The following is an 18,376-nucleotide window of genomic DNA, read 5'->3' as shown; positions in this document are numbered from 1 at the left end:
AAAGGAAAGTAAGAAGGGGTATAAAGCTCAGCAGAAGAGTGCCTGCTGGATTCAATTTAGGTTTGGGAACTGGTGTGACACCATACATGAAGACATTTGGGGTAAAGAAAAAATTGAAACCTAAATTTATGGGTTGGCAAAGGAGTTCATCTAGTTCTTTGGCCTAGGACTTCTAAGAAAAATAAACCGAAAAGGTAGAAATCATCATGGAATTCATCTATCCCTAAGAACCTTAGCTTATTCATAAATATTCATTTTAATTTTTCAATAAAACCAGAGACATAAGACATCTCAGAGGCTAATATCCTAGACAGTATCAAGAATTTTTTGTAAATTTATCTTCAAATCTTACCTTTTAGTCCCCAATTCTATCCTTTAAAGGGTTTTGTTTGTTTGTTTTATCAAAGCAAACATAAATGTTAAACAAGAAAATAACACCGAAGAGTGGGAGGGCCTCCAAGAGGCATGAACACATTTTCTGGCAGCTTTCCCAGACATGATCTGACTATACAGCCACACCTTGACTTGAGTTCTGCTGTGAGAGCTCCCCTAGTATAGCCATTACAGCATGTAGCACCCCACTCTGTCCTGAAGTACTTTGGTTAAAGTGTTGGAGTTAGTGACCCTACAAAATTTGTACTTAAAAGTGTGTTTGTGTGCATGTATCTTTTTTTCTGGGAAGAAGTTCCATAGCTTTCATCCGTTTCAAAAAGGAATATGTGATCTCCAAAAAGACTAAAAATTGCTGATTTGAAAACACAACTTCAAATTGTAAATAGAAATAGACTGTTCCTTGAGTCACTCATAAAAATTCTCCCTGAAAGTAGCCACAGTGGCATATACTTTTAATCCCAGCACTCTAGAAGCAGAGGCAGGTAGATAGATCTCTGTGAGTTTGAGGCCACCTGCTTTATATAGTGAGTTACAGACCAGCCAGAGCAAGACAGAGAGTCTGTGTCAAAAATAAATAAATCCCGGAAAGACTCCAAAGAAATTTAAGAGAGTGTTATAAACAGCCAGAGAGCAAAGGGAGCAGCTTAAGTTCCCCATCTTTGATATCAAGAATGTGCTTCCAACTGGCTAACAGCCCAAAAACTTCTTTAAAAAAATAAGTTCAGACAGGGAGTGGGGCTACAGCTCAGGGGTAGAATACTTGCCCAGCTAGAATGAGCCCTAGATTCAACCCCAGCAATCACAAAAAGACACACACACACACACACACACACACACACACACACAAAGGAAGGAACTTCTCATGTTTTGTGTCATATCCAAAACACATTTGCTAATATTTATCTGGTTCAACTACAGAAGAATGCTATATGTGCGTCAACTCAATACAAAAAGAAATTCTTACATTCTCCACAGAATTAAGTCACTAAAAAACTCCAGGCCATCTGATGTGAAAACAGGGCCCTCCCTCCTCAGGAATTTCAAGGACTTTACAGTCATAAAAGTGTTAGTCATAGGTTGGAGAGACTGCTCAGCTATTGCGTCCATGTGTACACTGCTCCTGAAGAGGACCCAAGTTCAACTTCTAACACCTCCATCACGTGGTTCACAACCTCCTATCACTCCGGGGGCATATGACACCTCTGGCATCCGAGGGCACTGGCAATCACATGCACATACCCAAATTCATTCACACTCACACACACAACCACAAACATACACACTAAACAATAACTATTTTTAAAAGCATTAGTCATAAAAATGTTGGTATGCTACACCGTTTTCCACAAGAATACCATTAAACCAGGTTCAAATTAAGTAGGGCCCCCAAATTGATACAAATCTGAGATATAAATAAGTACAAAATGTAACTTCTGTAGAGAAGGGAAGTTTCAGCAGTGCAGACATCTGTTTCAAAGCATGCGCTCTGGGGAGTCAATGGGGTTTGAATACCAACGATGTCATCATAGATAAGACCTTACTTAGTATTTAACTCATTCAGTCTCAATAGACCCCAATTCCCCAATTCATATAAAAAGCCGCTTCTAATATATATGGCTAATGAAGTGACTATGAGAATTAAAGTGAGCTTTAGCTCCAGAACGTGGAGCCATTGATAAAGCTAGTAGTATCCAAACCAGCAAATGGGCTAACAGAATTGTGTTCTCCATGATAATAAAACCTCTTCTTCTACCAGTTTTGCCTGCCTTCTGTCTTTGTAACATAATCTATCAGGAATTCGTCTGACAATAAATGATCACAAAATAATCAAGCATCAGAAGACCACACAAGTCCAACCAAGAACACAAAAGGATGCACAGCCAGCAAAGCAGTATCAATCTATGCTTTTCCACAAACAGGTCAGTATCTGCTATGAGCTGTCAATAATGATTCAACAGATAACACTGACTGTTAGTTAATTATAGAACCAGGAGGGCAAATGTAGGGGCTGGAGAGACAGCTCAGTTAAGAGCATTCATTGTTCTTGCAGAGGACCTGAGTTCAGTTTCCTGTACCCACATCCAACAGCCTTTGACTCCAACTCCTGGGATTCCAACACCCTTTTTGGCTTCCTTGAACACCTACATTCATGAGCGTACACATACATACACACATAGACACTCACACACACACTTCCATATAATTAAGAATAAATAAATAACCTGATAGGCTAGGGTCAGATGGAAGGGGAGGAGGACTACCCCTATCAGTGGACTAGGGGAGGGGCATGGGAGAAGAGGTAGGGTGAGATTGGGAGGGGAAAAGGGAGGGGACTACAGCTGGGATACAAAATGAATAAATTGTAATTAATAAAAAATTAATTAAAATTCTTATTTTTTACTTTAAAATGAGTAAACTGGCTCCAACAGAGATGGGTTTTTTGTTTTATTTTGTTTTTTAGCTAGCTAATGGCTTCAAATAGTACTTCCAAGTCAATTAAAGTTAACCAGCTGAGGAAATTACAAAGCTGATTTAAACATTTCCAGAAGCAGGAGAGAAGTTCTAAATAGTCAGGATATCTACCCTATTTCTGAAGGAAGGTGAACATAATGAAAGAAGGTTTGAATAGAAATGTAACAAAGCAAACTTCTATATACACCAGGAAAAGAAGCTATTTCTACACAATCTATTTGACTCCTTGTGACAGGCAAGAGTGATTAAATGGCAACTAGTCCTCAGACTAAAAGCAGACAATAAACTCACATAATTGTAAGTAATACAATGCTTTTCAGCTTCATACACTGAAACACAATGGCAATGTGCCACCAGAAGAGCCTAAATTTTAAAAAGTGACAAGAACACTAGGAAGATGGTTCAGTGGGTAATAGCACTTGCTATATAATCATAAGGACCTGAGTTCAAATCCCAGCATCCATGTAAACAGTCAGGCATGGCTGCAAATGTCTATAATTCCAGTCATGGAGGATGCAGACAGGTGGGTCCCAAAAGCTTCCTGGCAGCCAGCCTAGCTGAAAGGTCAAACTTCGGGTTCTGTGAGAGACTGTCCCAAAAGAGTAAGTAACACACAGAAAAATAGGGTAAGATCTCTAACATCTTCACATGGCCTCTGCATGAGCATGGACAGGCTTGCAAACTGAAACAGACACACAAAAGACACAGAGTTTTGCCAAAGATGTGGGACAACTGGAATTCTCATGCACTGCTGATAAGAACATAAAAGAGTATTCATTTCTTGTGCTGCCACTACTACAGAATCCATCAATTCCACTCTTATCTTTACCCACGAGAAAAAAATATGGCCAAATGACTATAGGTGAACAGTTCACTGCAGCTTTATTTACAATGTTCCAAAACTGAAAAAAACAGCCCAAATCTCTACCAAAAAATTGAAAGAGAAATAGCTCAGCAGTTAAGAGCACTTGATGCTCTTCTAGAGGACCCAGACTCCATTCCCAGCACCCACATGGAGACTTAAGAGTGTTTGTAACTCCAGCTCCCGGGGCTCGGACGCCCTCTTCTGGATTCCATGGTGGCAGGCATACACACAGTGCACATACACACATGGAAGGAAACACTCAAACGTATAAAGTAAGAATAAGCTAGTTTTTCAAATATTTAACATGATTATATGTAAGCATGGAAAAAACTTGTTTCGAATGCAAAAAACAGATGATAGGTTCCTATACATTTAAAATCAAAAGAATTATTTACTATGATTATAAATATCAAATATTTCTGCCATAAAAAGGCATAAAATGAGCTGGGCATGGTGGCATACACCTTTGATCCCAGCACTGGGGACGCAGAAGCAGGCATATCTCTGAGTTCAAGGCCAGCTTGATTTACAGAATGAGTTCCAGGACAGCCCAAGCTATAGAGAAACACTATCTCAAAAAAGAAAGAAGAAGGGGGGGGGGGAGGAAAACAAAGAAAGAAGAAGGAAGAAGCAGCAGCAGCAGCAGCACCTGGAGAGATGGCTCAGTGGTTAAGAGTACTTGCTGCTCTCCCAGAACCTGTGTTTGATTCCCAGAACCACATGGAGATACAAAACTGACTGTAACTTCAGTCCTAAAGGACCCTACTGCCTCTCCTGGACTCCTAGGGCACCAGGCATGCCCATGGTGCACACACATATATGCAGGCAAAACACCCATACACTAAACATAAATAATTAAAAATGTTACTAGGAAGCCAGCAAGACGGCTGATCAGGAAAAGGTACTTGCTGCAAGGCTGACAACCTGAGTTCAATATCCAGAACCAACACAGTGGAAGGAAAGAACCAGCTCCTGAAAACTGTCCTTGGGCCTCCACATGATCATTGCGGCATACCATAGTGCAGGCACACACACCCCAGCCACACACAAATAAGTTAAAAAATGAACTAATGCCCAGGAATTAATTATCTTGGTCAGTAAAGTGCTTGACTCACAAGCATGAAGATCTGAGTTGGATTCCCAAAACACACATTAAAAACAAAACTAAAACAAAGCCAGGCATGCCAGGTGGCACATGCCTTTCATTCTAGCACTCAAGAGGCAGAAGCAGGTGAACTTCTGTGATTAAGATCTAAACCCTGGTTCTCTGATTGCAAAGCAAATGCTCTTATCACTAATCCATCTCTTCAGCCCTTATCAATATTTTTACTTTTTACTTTTAATTTTATTTTAATTGTATGAGTAGTTTGCCTACATATATGTATGCAATTTGCATCACAGAGGCCAGAAGAGAGTGTTCAATCCCCTAAAACTGGACTTAAACAGTTGTAAGCCACCATGTGGGTGCAGGATCCTCTGCAAAAGCAGCCAGTGCCCCTAACCACTAAGCCATCTCTCTAGCCCTTATCAATACTTTTAAAGCATTTCCCAACAGACATGGTGGCACACACCTTTAATCTCAGCACTGCAGGGGGCAGAGGCAGGTCTCTAAGTTCTAGGCCAACCTGGTCTATATAGTGAGTTCCAGGACAACCAGGACTACAAAGAGAGGCCCTGTTTCAAAATACAAAATGAAACAAAAACAACAAAAAGTATTTCCATGCAGAAAATTGACACTGGGCAACAGTAAAAATTGGCCCTGGCAAAGCTCACAAACCGTGTATGGGCCAGCACCTGATGCTCCCAAGCGAAGGAAAAATAACGTGGCCCAATGCGGCTTTACCTGTGGCTGTGTGTTCTCTCAAAGCATCTGCCTGAGGCAAAGGAAGTACAGAAAGCTCCCCTTTTTTCCTACTTAACACCTCTAGCCAGAACAAACAAGAGGAAAGAATGCTTAGGAAAGAATGAAAAGTTCCTTAAATCTGTAATTACAAGGCAATCAGTTTACAATCTATTCAGGCAGATATATTTTTGGAAAATGAATCATATCTGTCATTCAGGAAATATGAGGCTTTAAGATATTTTTCAGACTATACAAATATAATCAAGCTATTTAGAAAAAAAGTTTGGCAATTGTCTGTGAAGCCAACATGACCATTGTTATCAACAATAAAACCTAACTTGTTCATCTCCCTCTGTTAGAATGCAAAATTCCAGAGCTGACGACATGGCTCAGCAGTTGAGGGCTTATTTTTAATTTTTTGTTTGAGACAGGGTCTCTCTCTGTAGCCCTGGATGTACTAGAACTTGCTCTGTAGACTAGACTGGCCTCAAACTCACAAAGATTCACCTGCCTCTGCCTCCTGAGGGTTGGGATTAATTTTTCACTTGGCTTGAAGATCTGTTTACATACATGTTTGTGTATGTGTATGTGTCCAAGAGGTCTAGAAGAGGGCAACAGATCCCCTGGAGCTTGAGTCCCAGATGGTTGTGAGACCTTGCAATGTGATGCTGGGAACTGAACCTTCGTCTTCTGCAAGAGCAGTAAGTGTTCTTATACACTGAGCCATCTCTCCAGCCCCAAAGGCTGATTGCTCCTAAAATTAAACATCATCTTTTAATTACAGTATATAATATAAATATAGTATATGTTATATAATGTATATTTTACGTCTATAACAAAATATATTTCGTATAACCCTCTAGTATATTCAGTAGACAAACACCTTGCACATTGTGTAGATGAGTCATCTAGCAAAAGAAGTGTGTTTCCAAATGTTCCTAGGGTGTCATATCTTCCACAAACTTCAAATATTCAGTCCGCCTCCCAATTTTAGAAATATAGCATATAACTAAACCTAGAAAGATACATACTTACTAAATTTCTGCTGTATTAAGAGGAAATTTCCTTATTATTTTTGTTAAACAGTTCTGTAACAGCCAGGCTGAAAGCAGCTAACTACTACAGGGGACTCTGTACTTTTCAAAAGGGAAGTGAATCACTTGGGTGTTGAGTCCATAGAATACATACCTTTTTTTTTTTTTTTTTTTTTTTTTTTTGGTCTGGTCTTGATCTGAAGTCAGATACACAAACCTATCACATTTGGCTAAAGTTAGGGGTATAGCTCAATAGAATTTGAGTGCTTTAACATGCAGAGACTGTGGGTTTCACCTCAACACAAAACAAAACAAACAAACAAACAAAAAAAACAAGTTTCAAATAGCTTAAGCAAAAACAAAACATTTTTTAAAAAAACATTTCTCCACTGGGCATGATGGCACATGCCTGAATCCCAGCACTCAGAGGGTGGAGATGGGAGAACATTGAGGATAGTCACCCTGGCTACACAGCAAGTTTGATATCAGCTTGGGCAACCTAATAAAACAAAGCTGATGTGGTAACACTTGGGATGAAAGCAGGAGAATCAAGAGTTCAAGACCAGGCCAGTGTGGTAGCCCAAGCCTTTAATCCCAGCACTCAGGAGACAGAGGCAGGAAAGAGAGAGAGAGAGAGAGAAAGAGACAAAGACAGAGAGACAGACACAGAACAGGTTCAGCTAAGTTAGAGGCCAGTCTGGGCTACATCTGGGCTACTGTCAAAAACAAAACAGAACATTTTCATAATAATAAAAGTTCACTGGAGGAAGAACATAAGGACTCTCAAACACAGTGCCTCATTCAGAAACTCCAACACTCAATGATGGGTACATCTCCTCCAGTGAGGAGATCCTCACTTAGCAAACAGGGGCAGTAAGTAAAAGATGACACACACACATCGAGCTAATAGCATCTTGTCCCATTCCTGACATGAAATGGCAAAAATTCACCTTTTTCATGTTGAAGACAGACTTCAGTATACATTTCAATACCATATTAACTTTTTGTCTCTAGTCACCTCAACTCCCCACAAGCTATAATACCAAAATAAAAGATTTAAGATTTATTTTCATGGAGGTGTAAAGGTGTGTGTCTCTGTGTGTGCCCTGAAGCCACAAGTGGGTATTAGGTTTCCAGGAGCTGGAGTTACAAATGGTTGTGAGCTGTCATGTGGGTGCTGGGAACTGAACTCTGGTCCTGGGGGGGGGGGGGGGGGGGAAGCTACTGCTCTAAGCCCCTGAACCATGTCTCCAACATCACCAACAAAAAGGATCTAAATTCAGAGTGCTATCTTCCAACCAGAGAGACAGAAAATAATCTCAAACAAGGCAGCATTGTTAGGGCCTGCAGCACGTAAGGATGAAAATGCTATAAATATAGCGATACGCATTAGCACAATCATTTACAACATAAGGAGACAAGAAACAGACATTCCAGAAGCTGGTTTGAAAGTGTGGAAACAAATGAATAGTGGCTTCTTATCTGCTGGTCCTAGCGCTGGGTGTCAGAGCTTCATTGCTCTTCATTCCCTTTTTTTTAATTTATTTATTTATTATGTATACAATATCTGCATGTATGCCTTCACATCAGAAGAGCGTACCAGATCTCATTATAGATGGTTGTGAGCCACCATGTGGTTGCTGGGAATTGAACTCAGGACCTCTGGGAGAGCAGCCAGTGCTCTTAACCTCTGAACCATCTCTCCAGCCCCTTCATTCCCTTTTATATACAGAAAAGTGAAAAAAATGGTCTGAAATCCTTTTCATTATAATAGCAATTTTTCTACTTTGTAGAAACGTATTCAACCAAATAAACAAAATTTATAGGAAAGTATGGGTACAAATATATATACAATTATATTCCTAGCATGTAAGAAAAACAAATCCAAACTTGTTAGCCTGGTAGTGGTGGCACCCACATTTAATCCCAGCAGAGGCAGCAGACCCCTGAGTCTACAGAACGAATTCTAGGACTGTTAGGGCTACACAGAGAAACCCTGTTTCAGAGGGAAAAAAAACCCAAACTTGGCGCAGCTTTCAAGGCCTTTCTGTATCTCCTTATAACCATCCTTTCCCTCTTCTATGGCACTAACCGATTAGCGACTTGAGGGTCCTAATCCTAAGTACCTCTTGCATCTTCCTCTCTTTGGTCAAACCCTCACCATATGAAACCCTTCCTCCTTCTATACCACTGAAATTACTCTTGTCCTTCCATCTCAGAAAAGCCAGTAGAAGCCAGTGGGAAGACTCAAGGGGAAAAAGTCATTGGCTCCAAAGCCTAACACCCTGATTTCAATCCCAAGAAGCCATGGAGAAAGGAGAAAACTTACTCCTGAAAGTTGCCCTCTGACCCACACACAGGCATGCATACACGCATGCTCACACTGACTGTCTTGTTCTCACAATACACATATTTTTTAATTATATTGAAGTTTTCTATAAACTATCAATCTTCTTAAGCATATCCACGCTTTCCTCTAAATTCCATTCACCTGTTTCCCATTCACCTCCATTACTTCATTTTGCTGTTCACAGAGTAAACTGTTTCTAGTACCTCCTCCACTCAAAGCAAGCTTCTCAAGGGCAGAAAGCCAGGCATACTGACTCACAAGCCTAGTGATACCTGACTTATGGTTTGTGCCTAACAGTGGAACCCATCAACATGAATTAATAGTGGGCCAACAGGAGACAAAAGTGTTTAAATCATTATGTTTAGGGCTGGAGATACGCTCACAGGTGGTATCTGCCTAGCATATGAGGCCCAGCATCCTCAGGATGAACAAATCACTGCTTTCAGAGCACTGACACAACCCAAACAACAAAACCCAAATAGTGAACAGTGGGCTGGCAAGATGATGGCTTACTGGGAAATGCCTTTGCCTGGAAAGCCTGCCCTCAGTTCCAGCCCCAGATCCTACATAAAGGTAGAGAGAGAGAGAATATGGACTCCACAGTTCTCTTCTGACCTCCACAGACGTTGCAGCACACGTGGACATGTATGTGCATACATATATATGCACTTATGCATACATACACACATTACTAATAAAATAAATTTTTAAAGACATCGCTTTAAAAAAGTAGTAAAAACCTGACCACTGTACCAAAAAAAAAAGTAAATAGTTTTAGTGAAACTTACTTTGATGGTGGTTTGATTGGCACGTGATGCTGTTAGTGTTGGTTTGTGTATACAATGAGTTGTAAAAGTTACTGCAATTTTGGTTTTCTGTTTTATTTTTTGGTTGTTTTGTTTTTGAGTTAAGATCTATGTAGCACAGGCTGGTCTAAAACTCATGATCCACTTACCTCAGCCTTCTGAGTGCTAGGAATACAAGCCTCCCTGTAAGTTTCTGAAAATGGGTTTTTTGGTTGGTTGGTTGGTTTTTCGAGACAGGGTTTCTCTATGTAACCCTGGATGTCCTGGAACTCACTCTGTAGACCAGGTTGGCCTCGAACTCACAGAGATATGCCTGCCTCTGACTCCCAAGCCACCACTGCCAGGCCTGGCTTTTTTTTAAAAAAAGCTTTTAACACTGCCTACAGTTTGTTTTTGGCCATCTGAACAGAATGAACCTAGCTGGCTCTAAGTTACACTACAATAGTCTTTGACAGCAACGTCATCATCTAATGACATATCTAATGAATAATCTCACCACAGATTCTGTTCTTAAAGCACTTTGTTGTTATAAATTAAAGTGTTGCTCTAAATATCTACCATTTCATAAGACTTATTCCCACTGAGACTTAGCTTCTAAATTACTTATCCATGAGAGGGCAATAACAAGCCCTCACCTAAAACAAACTAAAATTAACTAATAAACTAGTGTTGGCTGAAAAGATAACTGCCACAAATTAAAAACTAGCCCTTATGCAACTAATCAAAGTCTTTTTGGGAGCAGAGTGGAGTGGTTTAGACTGGGTTTCTCTGTGTAGCCTTGGCTAGCCTGGAACTCACTCTACAGCCCGGGCTGGTCTCAAACTCAAGGAGATCAGCCTGCCTTAGCTTCCAAAGTGCTGAGATTAAAGGCATGTACCAAACCCCCTGAAAGTTCTTTTCTTGGTCACAGCAACCCATAAAGTGATTTCTGAAGGTAGGTAATACTTTCAAGTTTATTATTTTTTGTAACCTCATTACATGAGACTTTAAGTAACAAGTATGATTGTTATGTTCCCTTTGCTGGCAACACAGAAAAGCCTGCAATAACAGGGGCAAAGGAGGCTTGCTTTAGCAACACCAGCCTCTCATCCAAATTAACAACATGAGATAAAGAATAAATAAAAATGTATGTCACCAATCACAAATAAAAAGTTCAACGCTATCATTTTTACAGAAATGTAACTTGATTTCAAGTAACTAGTTACCATCAAGAACAGCTGACTAGGCCAGGCAATGGTGAGGCAGGCCTTTCATCCTAGCACTTGGGAGGCAGAGGCAGACAGATCTCTGTAAGATTAAGGCCAGTCCGGTCTTCAGAGAGTTCCAGAATAGCCAGGATTACGTGGGGAAACCCCTTCTTGAAAAACTAACACACAAAAAAAGAATAGCTGACTACCCAGAGACTCTACCCAGCTGTGGCTGTTCATGGCTGCTGCTGAGGGAGAAAGTTACTTTCCTTTAGAGTATGGCCAGCGGGAGGTTCCCCACGCCCTTGTGGGTGACCTACATCCATACCCATATGGACAGCACTAATTGGACTGAGTGGTTTAGAAATTATCTAATTAATTCATTATGGAAGGAGGACATGAAGTTGGGAAGGTATCACAGGGGTACCCTTAGGAGAGTTGGAAGGGAAAGTTGTGGGAGATATAGGATCAAGAGACATTATATACACATGTGAAACTTCCAGAGAATAAATAAAAATTAAGGAAGGTAACTGTTAACAGTCAATAACCAAAACAAACTTTTAAAATGGGAAAGAATCGAATGACCTGGATTTAATTCTGTCTGTAACTGAATGCAGCTCTCTTTTCTCTCACAAACCAGGGATAATTTTACTGCTAACCAAATCCACTCAACTAGTATCACTGAAGAAAACCCAGGTGCCACTACACATTTGGCTAGGAATTCAATAAAGCTAATAGTTAACACGGTCCCTGGCCTGAGGAGCTTTAAACTCCCCCACTGAAGGCGGTCCTAAAGCTCATATGCATCCACACTGTATTGCCAACTGTAACCATACTCACTGCACCACAACACAATGACTATCGCCGTTCCTCTGTCGCTTACCTGTACACTGTTGCTGCAGGACAACAGCAAGATCCACTCAAGTAAGTACAACTTACTTACTGGGCAGACTATTTGGTGAGGAACTGACTTCACCTTAGTTTGGAATTCAGGAGCTTAATAAGTCACTATGTGCTAGCAAAGTTCGAGCTAATGGTTCCCAGTATAATGATGATAACCCACAACGGGCTCAGAACAATGCAGAATAGACCATAACTATCATGCTCTTCTGGGAATGTGACTTAGCATGTGAGTTACATTCCCTAACCCGGCAAGGGACTGACAAAGATTTCTCACCTTATGTAAGACTCACTGAATCACAGCTGTTAAAGAGCGTACCTGCAAATCTGTGTTTCTGGCTAGCACCCCCAAGGGATTACTGTGAATACCAAAGTGTAAGAAGAACTTTGCCACAATCATTCCCTTTGCTCAACAATCATTTCAAGCATTATTTTCCAAGTCTACCTGGAAAATGTGAGCTAAAGAGAAGTCAGTCAATTTTTCTTAAAGGTTCTTGAGAAGATACTCCACAGTCAATGTCTCATGACTCACTTGACTGCAAAAATACTTATCACTCTTCAATGATTTGCAAACATTCACATGAAATAAAACAAAATGACCCTCAATAAACAAAACTGCTTAACATAATTTATCTTATGCTTTAATCTTAACAAGGAAAAGCTGATGGGTATACTATTAGTTAGCTACTAAGAAGGAAAGCATATACTCTCTCACTAACATAAATACATCATGATTTTAAATGCTTACAAGCCAACCCTAAGGGTCTATGCTTGAAATTCACTCTTCAGAGCAGGTCTGGCAGGTAAAAGTGCTTGCTGTGCAAGCCTGCCACTGAGCTCTATTCCTGGAACCCACCTAAAAACTAGATACACTGGTGAAAATGGCTGTAACCCCAGCCACTGTATAGGGAGAGAAGAGGTAAAGACATAAGAATTTGCCCTAACTTAGAGAACTAACTCCTCAAAATGTGTCCTGTGCAAAGATGACAGTATCTAGCCAAAAAAAAAAAAAAAAAAAAGGCCAACCTGTAGGTGGTTCCATGCTCCCTGAGCACAACTACTCCCCTAACAGCAGCTCTCAAGAGAGCAAATGCCTTCAGACCTACTTAACCTTGCAGAAATTAACCTGAAGTCAGTTATTTCACATACTATATAATTAGTGCAAAGATATATTTATTTTGGTTCTATTTGTTGAAAGCATCTTCCACACACTGGCCTCAAGGTACATGCACATCAAAGGGAAGACATGCAGTACACTTTCCACTAGGAGAAATTACAAGGTGGAAACGAACATTGTCAGTCAAGAAAACTTTCCATCTGTAGTAAAATTTAGAGCCCAGAGGGCTTCTTCACACTGCAGTACCAAGCCCTGCAACATGACTCTCTTAAACCAGTCAAAGTCTAGCCAGCCTTGAAGGGAAAGAGAAAGTGGCCAATACTGGCTCCAGCTGAGTTGAACAATATCTGAGGATTCAGTGAGCCTTGGTCAGCTGACTCAAAGAGCAACACACAGAAACAGATCCTCTTATGATGTCCAAGTCTACATTCACCTCAGTCTCAGTTACTGTGCCCACACTTCTACCAGTTGTCCAAACAACGGCAACATGAACCCTGGGATAGAAGCTATCCCTACATAGGGAAAGGCGTTTAAACAGGGAGAAATCTCAAACCTCAATTTGAGGTCCAGACACCTGCCTGTGACTTCGTACAATGATAAAGTGACACAGTGACAATCATCTATTCCTAACTCAGACCCCACCACCTGGAATTGCATCAACATGAAAAGCTTCCTTGGGATAAGTGGGAGGCTAACTTGACAACTTGGATGAGATAAACGGAAAGCTCAGGCTGGAGATGTCTTTCAGTTGGTAGACGCCCTAAATCCCTGAGTTCCATCCTCAACAGCACACAGACCCAGCAAAGTGCTATATGCCTGTGATCCCAGGACTCAGCAAGTGGAAGGAGGATGACCAGAAGTTCAAGGTCTTCCTAAGCTACATATAGTTTGAAGCCAGCCTGAGCTACATGATATCCTGCCTCAAGTAAATAAAAAATCCCTAAAGTGAAGTTAGTAGCTGATTTTTCTCCTCTTACTTGAAAGTCTAGAGAGAGGGAGGGAGGGAGAAAAGGAAGGGGAAAAAACCATACTGAGGCCTCATGAGTCATCAACTAGTTTAGAACTGCTACTTCTACTACTTCTATAACAGTATTATAGAAATTTCAAAAATTTTGAATTTTGAAAAAGAATTTAGAATCAGAATATAAACAGGTGGAAGGGTATAAAACCAGTAACATGAAGATTTTCTATCATCACCAACCTTCCAGAGAGAATTTGTCTAGGCAGTGTTTCTTTCTCCTGCCAACAAAAATGACAAAAATTCCTCTCACCACCAAAAACATTAGCTTCTACTTCCTAGGCAAAGCCTTCTCACAAGAGTCACAGGATCACTCACACCTTCTCGCCAATGACCAGTGTTCAGCTGGGCTCTCTGCTGCAGACTACAGTAAAGGCAAACACTCACCAACTATGTCTGCTGCTTATGCACTCATGGCAGAGGGCACAGGCCGTAGTGTCACTGCTTTGGATCCCATACAGCAAAGGACTTAGAACTTTATATATTTTAAATCTAACAATAAAGAGCTGAATCAGTGTTACTTTCCAAAAGGAAAGCAAAATGACAACTCTGAAAGTTTCTATCCGAAGGAATGATCAGCCACAGATTTTGAGTTATCTAGAAAATAAATGCCTAGGTATCCATCAAAAAGTCAATATTGTATTCAGTATCTTAATGCTCCCCACAAAGACTGAGAATATACTGCCAGAAAACATTAGAAAATAGTCTGTACAGCCAAGGCTACATGGAGAAACCCTGTCTCGAAAAAAAAAAAGTTTGTGATATAGTAATAAAAAAACAAAACAAACAAACAAACAAACAAAAAAAAAAAAACAACAAGCATCTATTCCCAGACAGGTCAGAAATGTACAAGCTCTCCAAACACAAGCATTACTTAGCTAGATGTGGAAAAGATGAGGAAACAAAATGAATGATTCTATAGAGTAAAAGTAATGGGCACAAAAATGGGGGAAAAAAAAAAAAAAAAGGAGGGGGTGGACTCCTCTACAAGAACAGACTTTCAAGAGCCGGTAAGTACCTTAAGTGAATCTCTTTGACAAAATGAAAAACAGGCAGCCGTGGAAATTACAATTAAAATGAAATGTTTAAAAAGAAAAAAATTCCCATTATGGAAGAAGAGAGCCCACGTGAGTGTTGGTGGTAGTGGCAGACACAGCACAGACGCAGTAAGGAGAGAAATACAGGGTTGAAGGAGAATGGAGACAATGAGAGCATGCAGGACCTACAAGTCAACCAACAACCGCCATACAAATTTAGTACAGAGTACTAAATCCCGAACACAGCACAGGCCCTGGAGGTCTGCGGGAAAACCGCCAAGACAAGGCAACGTCCTAAGAGCTTCAGGAGTTGCGGTGGGGACACGTGAGGCCGAAGGAAGACTGCAACAGAAGGTGGGTTGCAACAGCAGAGGGGGCCTTAAAAAGAGAAGGGAAAGCTATGTAGAGGAACAAATAAGATAAGTGTAGGATTGCAACAGCACGGAGCAGAAGGAAAATGGAGCGGGCAAAGACCTAAGGCGATTGCAGTTTGGGGGAAGTAGGAGCTGGGAGAGCACTATCATAAACAGAACTCAGGAGTGTAAGGAGTGGTGCACGTGGGAAGTCAGGGAGCCAGAAAGGGGTGCACTAGGAGGACTACGGCCATGGAGAAGCCAGATTGAAAATCAGGTTGCGGTATCAGAATCAGAAGAAATACTACTGTCAACCCCTCCCCGCAAAAACGCATGAGATGATAAGGTATACTCGAGGTGGTATGACTACAAAGAAGAGGGAAGGAAAGGCCAAGCGGTGTATTCAAAAATGTCGGTGTGCTTAACCATAACGGGCAGTAACTAAGGAGGGGGGGTTAAGGTGGGGAGAGATGATACCTCCAGAGGAAAAGGAGCTGACCCCAGACAGGTCCTACCGGGTCTAGAGGGCAGAAGGGACAGTCCACAGAGTCTGAGGGGTGTGGCAGAGAGACCAGGAAACTATGATGCTGAAGATGAGAACTTGGGGAGGACACAGTACTGGCTAGGTTGAAAAGGAGACTCCGTCAGAAAGGGGCAGAAAGCTGCATGCCGTAAGAGAAGGCAAAGGGGTCGAGAACTGCAAAGCGGTATGGGAACAGCGGGGAGAGCATTGGGATGGTGGGGCAGAGGCAGAAACCGGATACGCCAGGAAAGCAAGAGGGGCCCAAGACGGGCCGCGGAGGCCCACGGGGGGCGAGGGTCGCAGCAGGCTCGCCAACTGGGGGAGATGCGGCCTGGGTGACAGGGTGCGGGCTAGGACAGGGGCAGGGTAGGAGGACGGGGCGTGGCGGCCGCGATACTCACACCTCCAGGATGCGGTCCCCCTTGCGCACCCCGGCCCGGTCGGCCGCCCCCCCGGGCAGCACGGCGCTCACATGCTGCAGCGGCGCGTACAGCTCCCCGTTGATGCTCCGCAGTTGCCCGCCCTCGCTCACTTGGCCCCGCACGTTGAAGCCGTAGCCGGACTCAGACTTGACGATGCGCACGACCCGCGGGCCGCCGCTTCCCCCGCCGCCGTTCCCGGCGCAGTGGAGCCCAGAACCCCCGCCGCCGCCTCCATTCCGGTGAGGGGCTGAGGGGTGAATCCCTTCCCCGTCCTCGTCCGCCATCTTGCGAGCAAGCGAGCGGTCCCTCGCCCCCCTACGCCTCCACTCCTCCTGCGCGCGCCCGCCCCCTTCGGCAGCCGCGCGACCCTGGCGCGCGCCCGCTCTGCCGACTGCTGGAGCTGGTCGGCCACCGCGCTGCGGGGGAAAGGGGTGCAGGGGCGGGGGAAGCGGACGGTTGGACGCTGCGGGGCCTCCTGGGTGATGTAGTTCCGTGCGGGGTGCATGACGTACCCGGGAACAATGTCTTCTGGGAGTTGTGGTTTATTGGGCCTTGGGTTCTGTTAGTTTTCCTGGTTAGACGGTGAGCAGTTTGTTTTTGTTTTGTATTTTGTTTTGATATGTCTTGTTTTGTTTATTTGTTTTTCGAGGCAGGATTTCCCTGTGCAGCTCTGGCTGTCCTGAACTAGCTTTGTAGACCAGGATGGCCTCGAACTTAGAGATTCATCTACTCTGCCTCCGGAGTGCTGAGATTACGTCTGGCCACTAGTTGATGTCTGTGATTCATCGCAGTTTTAAATTACTCGCTCATTTGTAATATTAATCTTGGACTATGCCCCAGCAACCGAGTGATACAACCAGTTCGTGAATTCGGTTCCTTATTTCATGTGTTAAGAAATGGAACCTTAGGGTGGCCAAAGTCAAGCAACAATTATGTAGCAGGATTTAAAACTCAAGTTACTTCTGCAACTTTCTTTTTATGTATTGCAACTTCACAAAAACTGTACACAGACAAACAAAAAGGCGTGTATGGAGGAAAACAACAGCCTCCGTGACCTAGAACTAAATATTAACGTGGCCAATAACTTCAATTTAGCAATAATTTTGAAGTTGCTTTTATTTCATTTCTCCCAATTGCACAAGAGAATTCTTTGAAAACATGGCAATTGATGTTTTTGGCTACCTCCCAAAATATAAACTCGATGATGTGCTGAGTGCCTGGTGACAGCAAAAAGAATAAGAACAGAAATGATGAAAATGGCAATCTGAGAAATTACTATTCCAGTCTAGTGTTTGATTTCACCCTACTGCTGAGGTCACAAGTTAATCTGTTACTGTTTAGTAGATGTTGTAGAATACACAAGGTTCTACAAATCAAAGACAAAGGAAACAGAATTAGCTTCAACTTGTTTCCGTTCTTAGCCACCAAACACCACATAGATAAAGATCTCTGATGAATGCTGACCCTTTAAGGGTCAGAGCCTGAGTCACTCAACTCGGAAATGCCGACATTCTATAGAATGAGTAAAGCAAAACTTGCTCTTTGTCCTGAAGGGAAACATTACTTCATCTCTCAAAGCCACATGCTAACAGCCCCACAACCCTGAGAAATACCAGGGAATAATCACCCAGGAGTCTTAATTCTTGGTGTCTAGCAGAAGATTTGTAGAAGTACTACTTTCTCAACATTACCATGTGCCAAGCACTTACAGCTGCAGCTCATTAGCTCCTCACGGCGCTATCACATCCCCTATTTTGTAGATAAATAGATACATGGAGAGGTTACACAACTAAAATCATGAACCCAAAAGAAGCAGATAATTTGTAAAAGCAACAAACAACCCCTGAAAGACTTTAGGAGCTGCACAGAATTCTTAGGAGTACAGGTAATAGAAGAAGTAATAGAGGGATTAAGACACTGAAAAATTACAGTTAGAGCATACATAGAAGGTTAAAAAAATTGAATTATAAACAGAAGGAATAAAAGTGACCTTATTTTACAGCAAAGCTAATGAAGCCTCTCAGTTTTCAAATACTGAAACGATAACGGTGAAATA

General features: G+C 42.1%; 1 protein-coding gene across 1 annotated transcript in view; it reads right to left on the bottom strand.

Moving 5' to 3' along the window:
• Positions 1–16,711, bottom strand: part of Snx27 (sorting nexin 27) — a 70,969-nt gene extending 54,258 nt beyond the window's left edge. Inside the window, exon 1 of the mRNA XM_055609046.1 lies at positions 16,300–16,711. Coding sequence (XP_055465021.1) covers positions 16,300–16,604 — 305 coding nt within the window. The 5' untranslated portion in view covers positions 16,605–16,711. The remainder of the gene's footprint in view (positions 1–16,299) is intronic.
• Between the last annotated feature and the right edge of the window lie 1,665 nt (positions 16,712–18,376).

This window comes from Psammomys obesus, unplaced genomic scaffold (genome assembly GCF_907164565.1).
Source record: "Psammomys obesus unplaced genomic scaffold, mPsaObe1.curated_primary_1811, whole genome shotgun sequence".
NCBI classification, from domain to species: Eukaryota; Metazoa; Chordata; class Mammalia; order Rodentia; family Muridae; genus Psammomys; species Psammomys obesus.
Note: the sequence above shows the minus strand (reverse complement) of the source record. Positions and strands in the feature narration are given on the sequence as shown.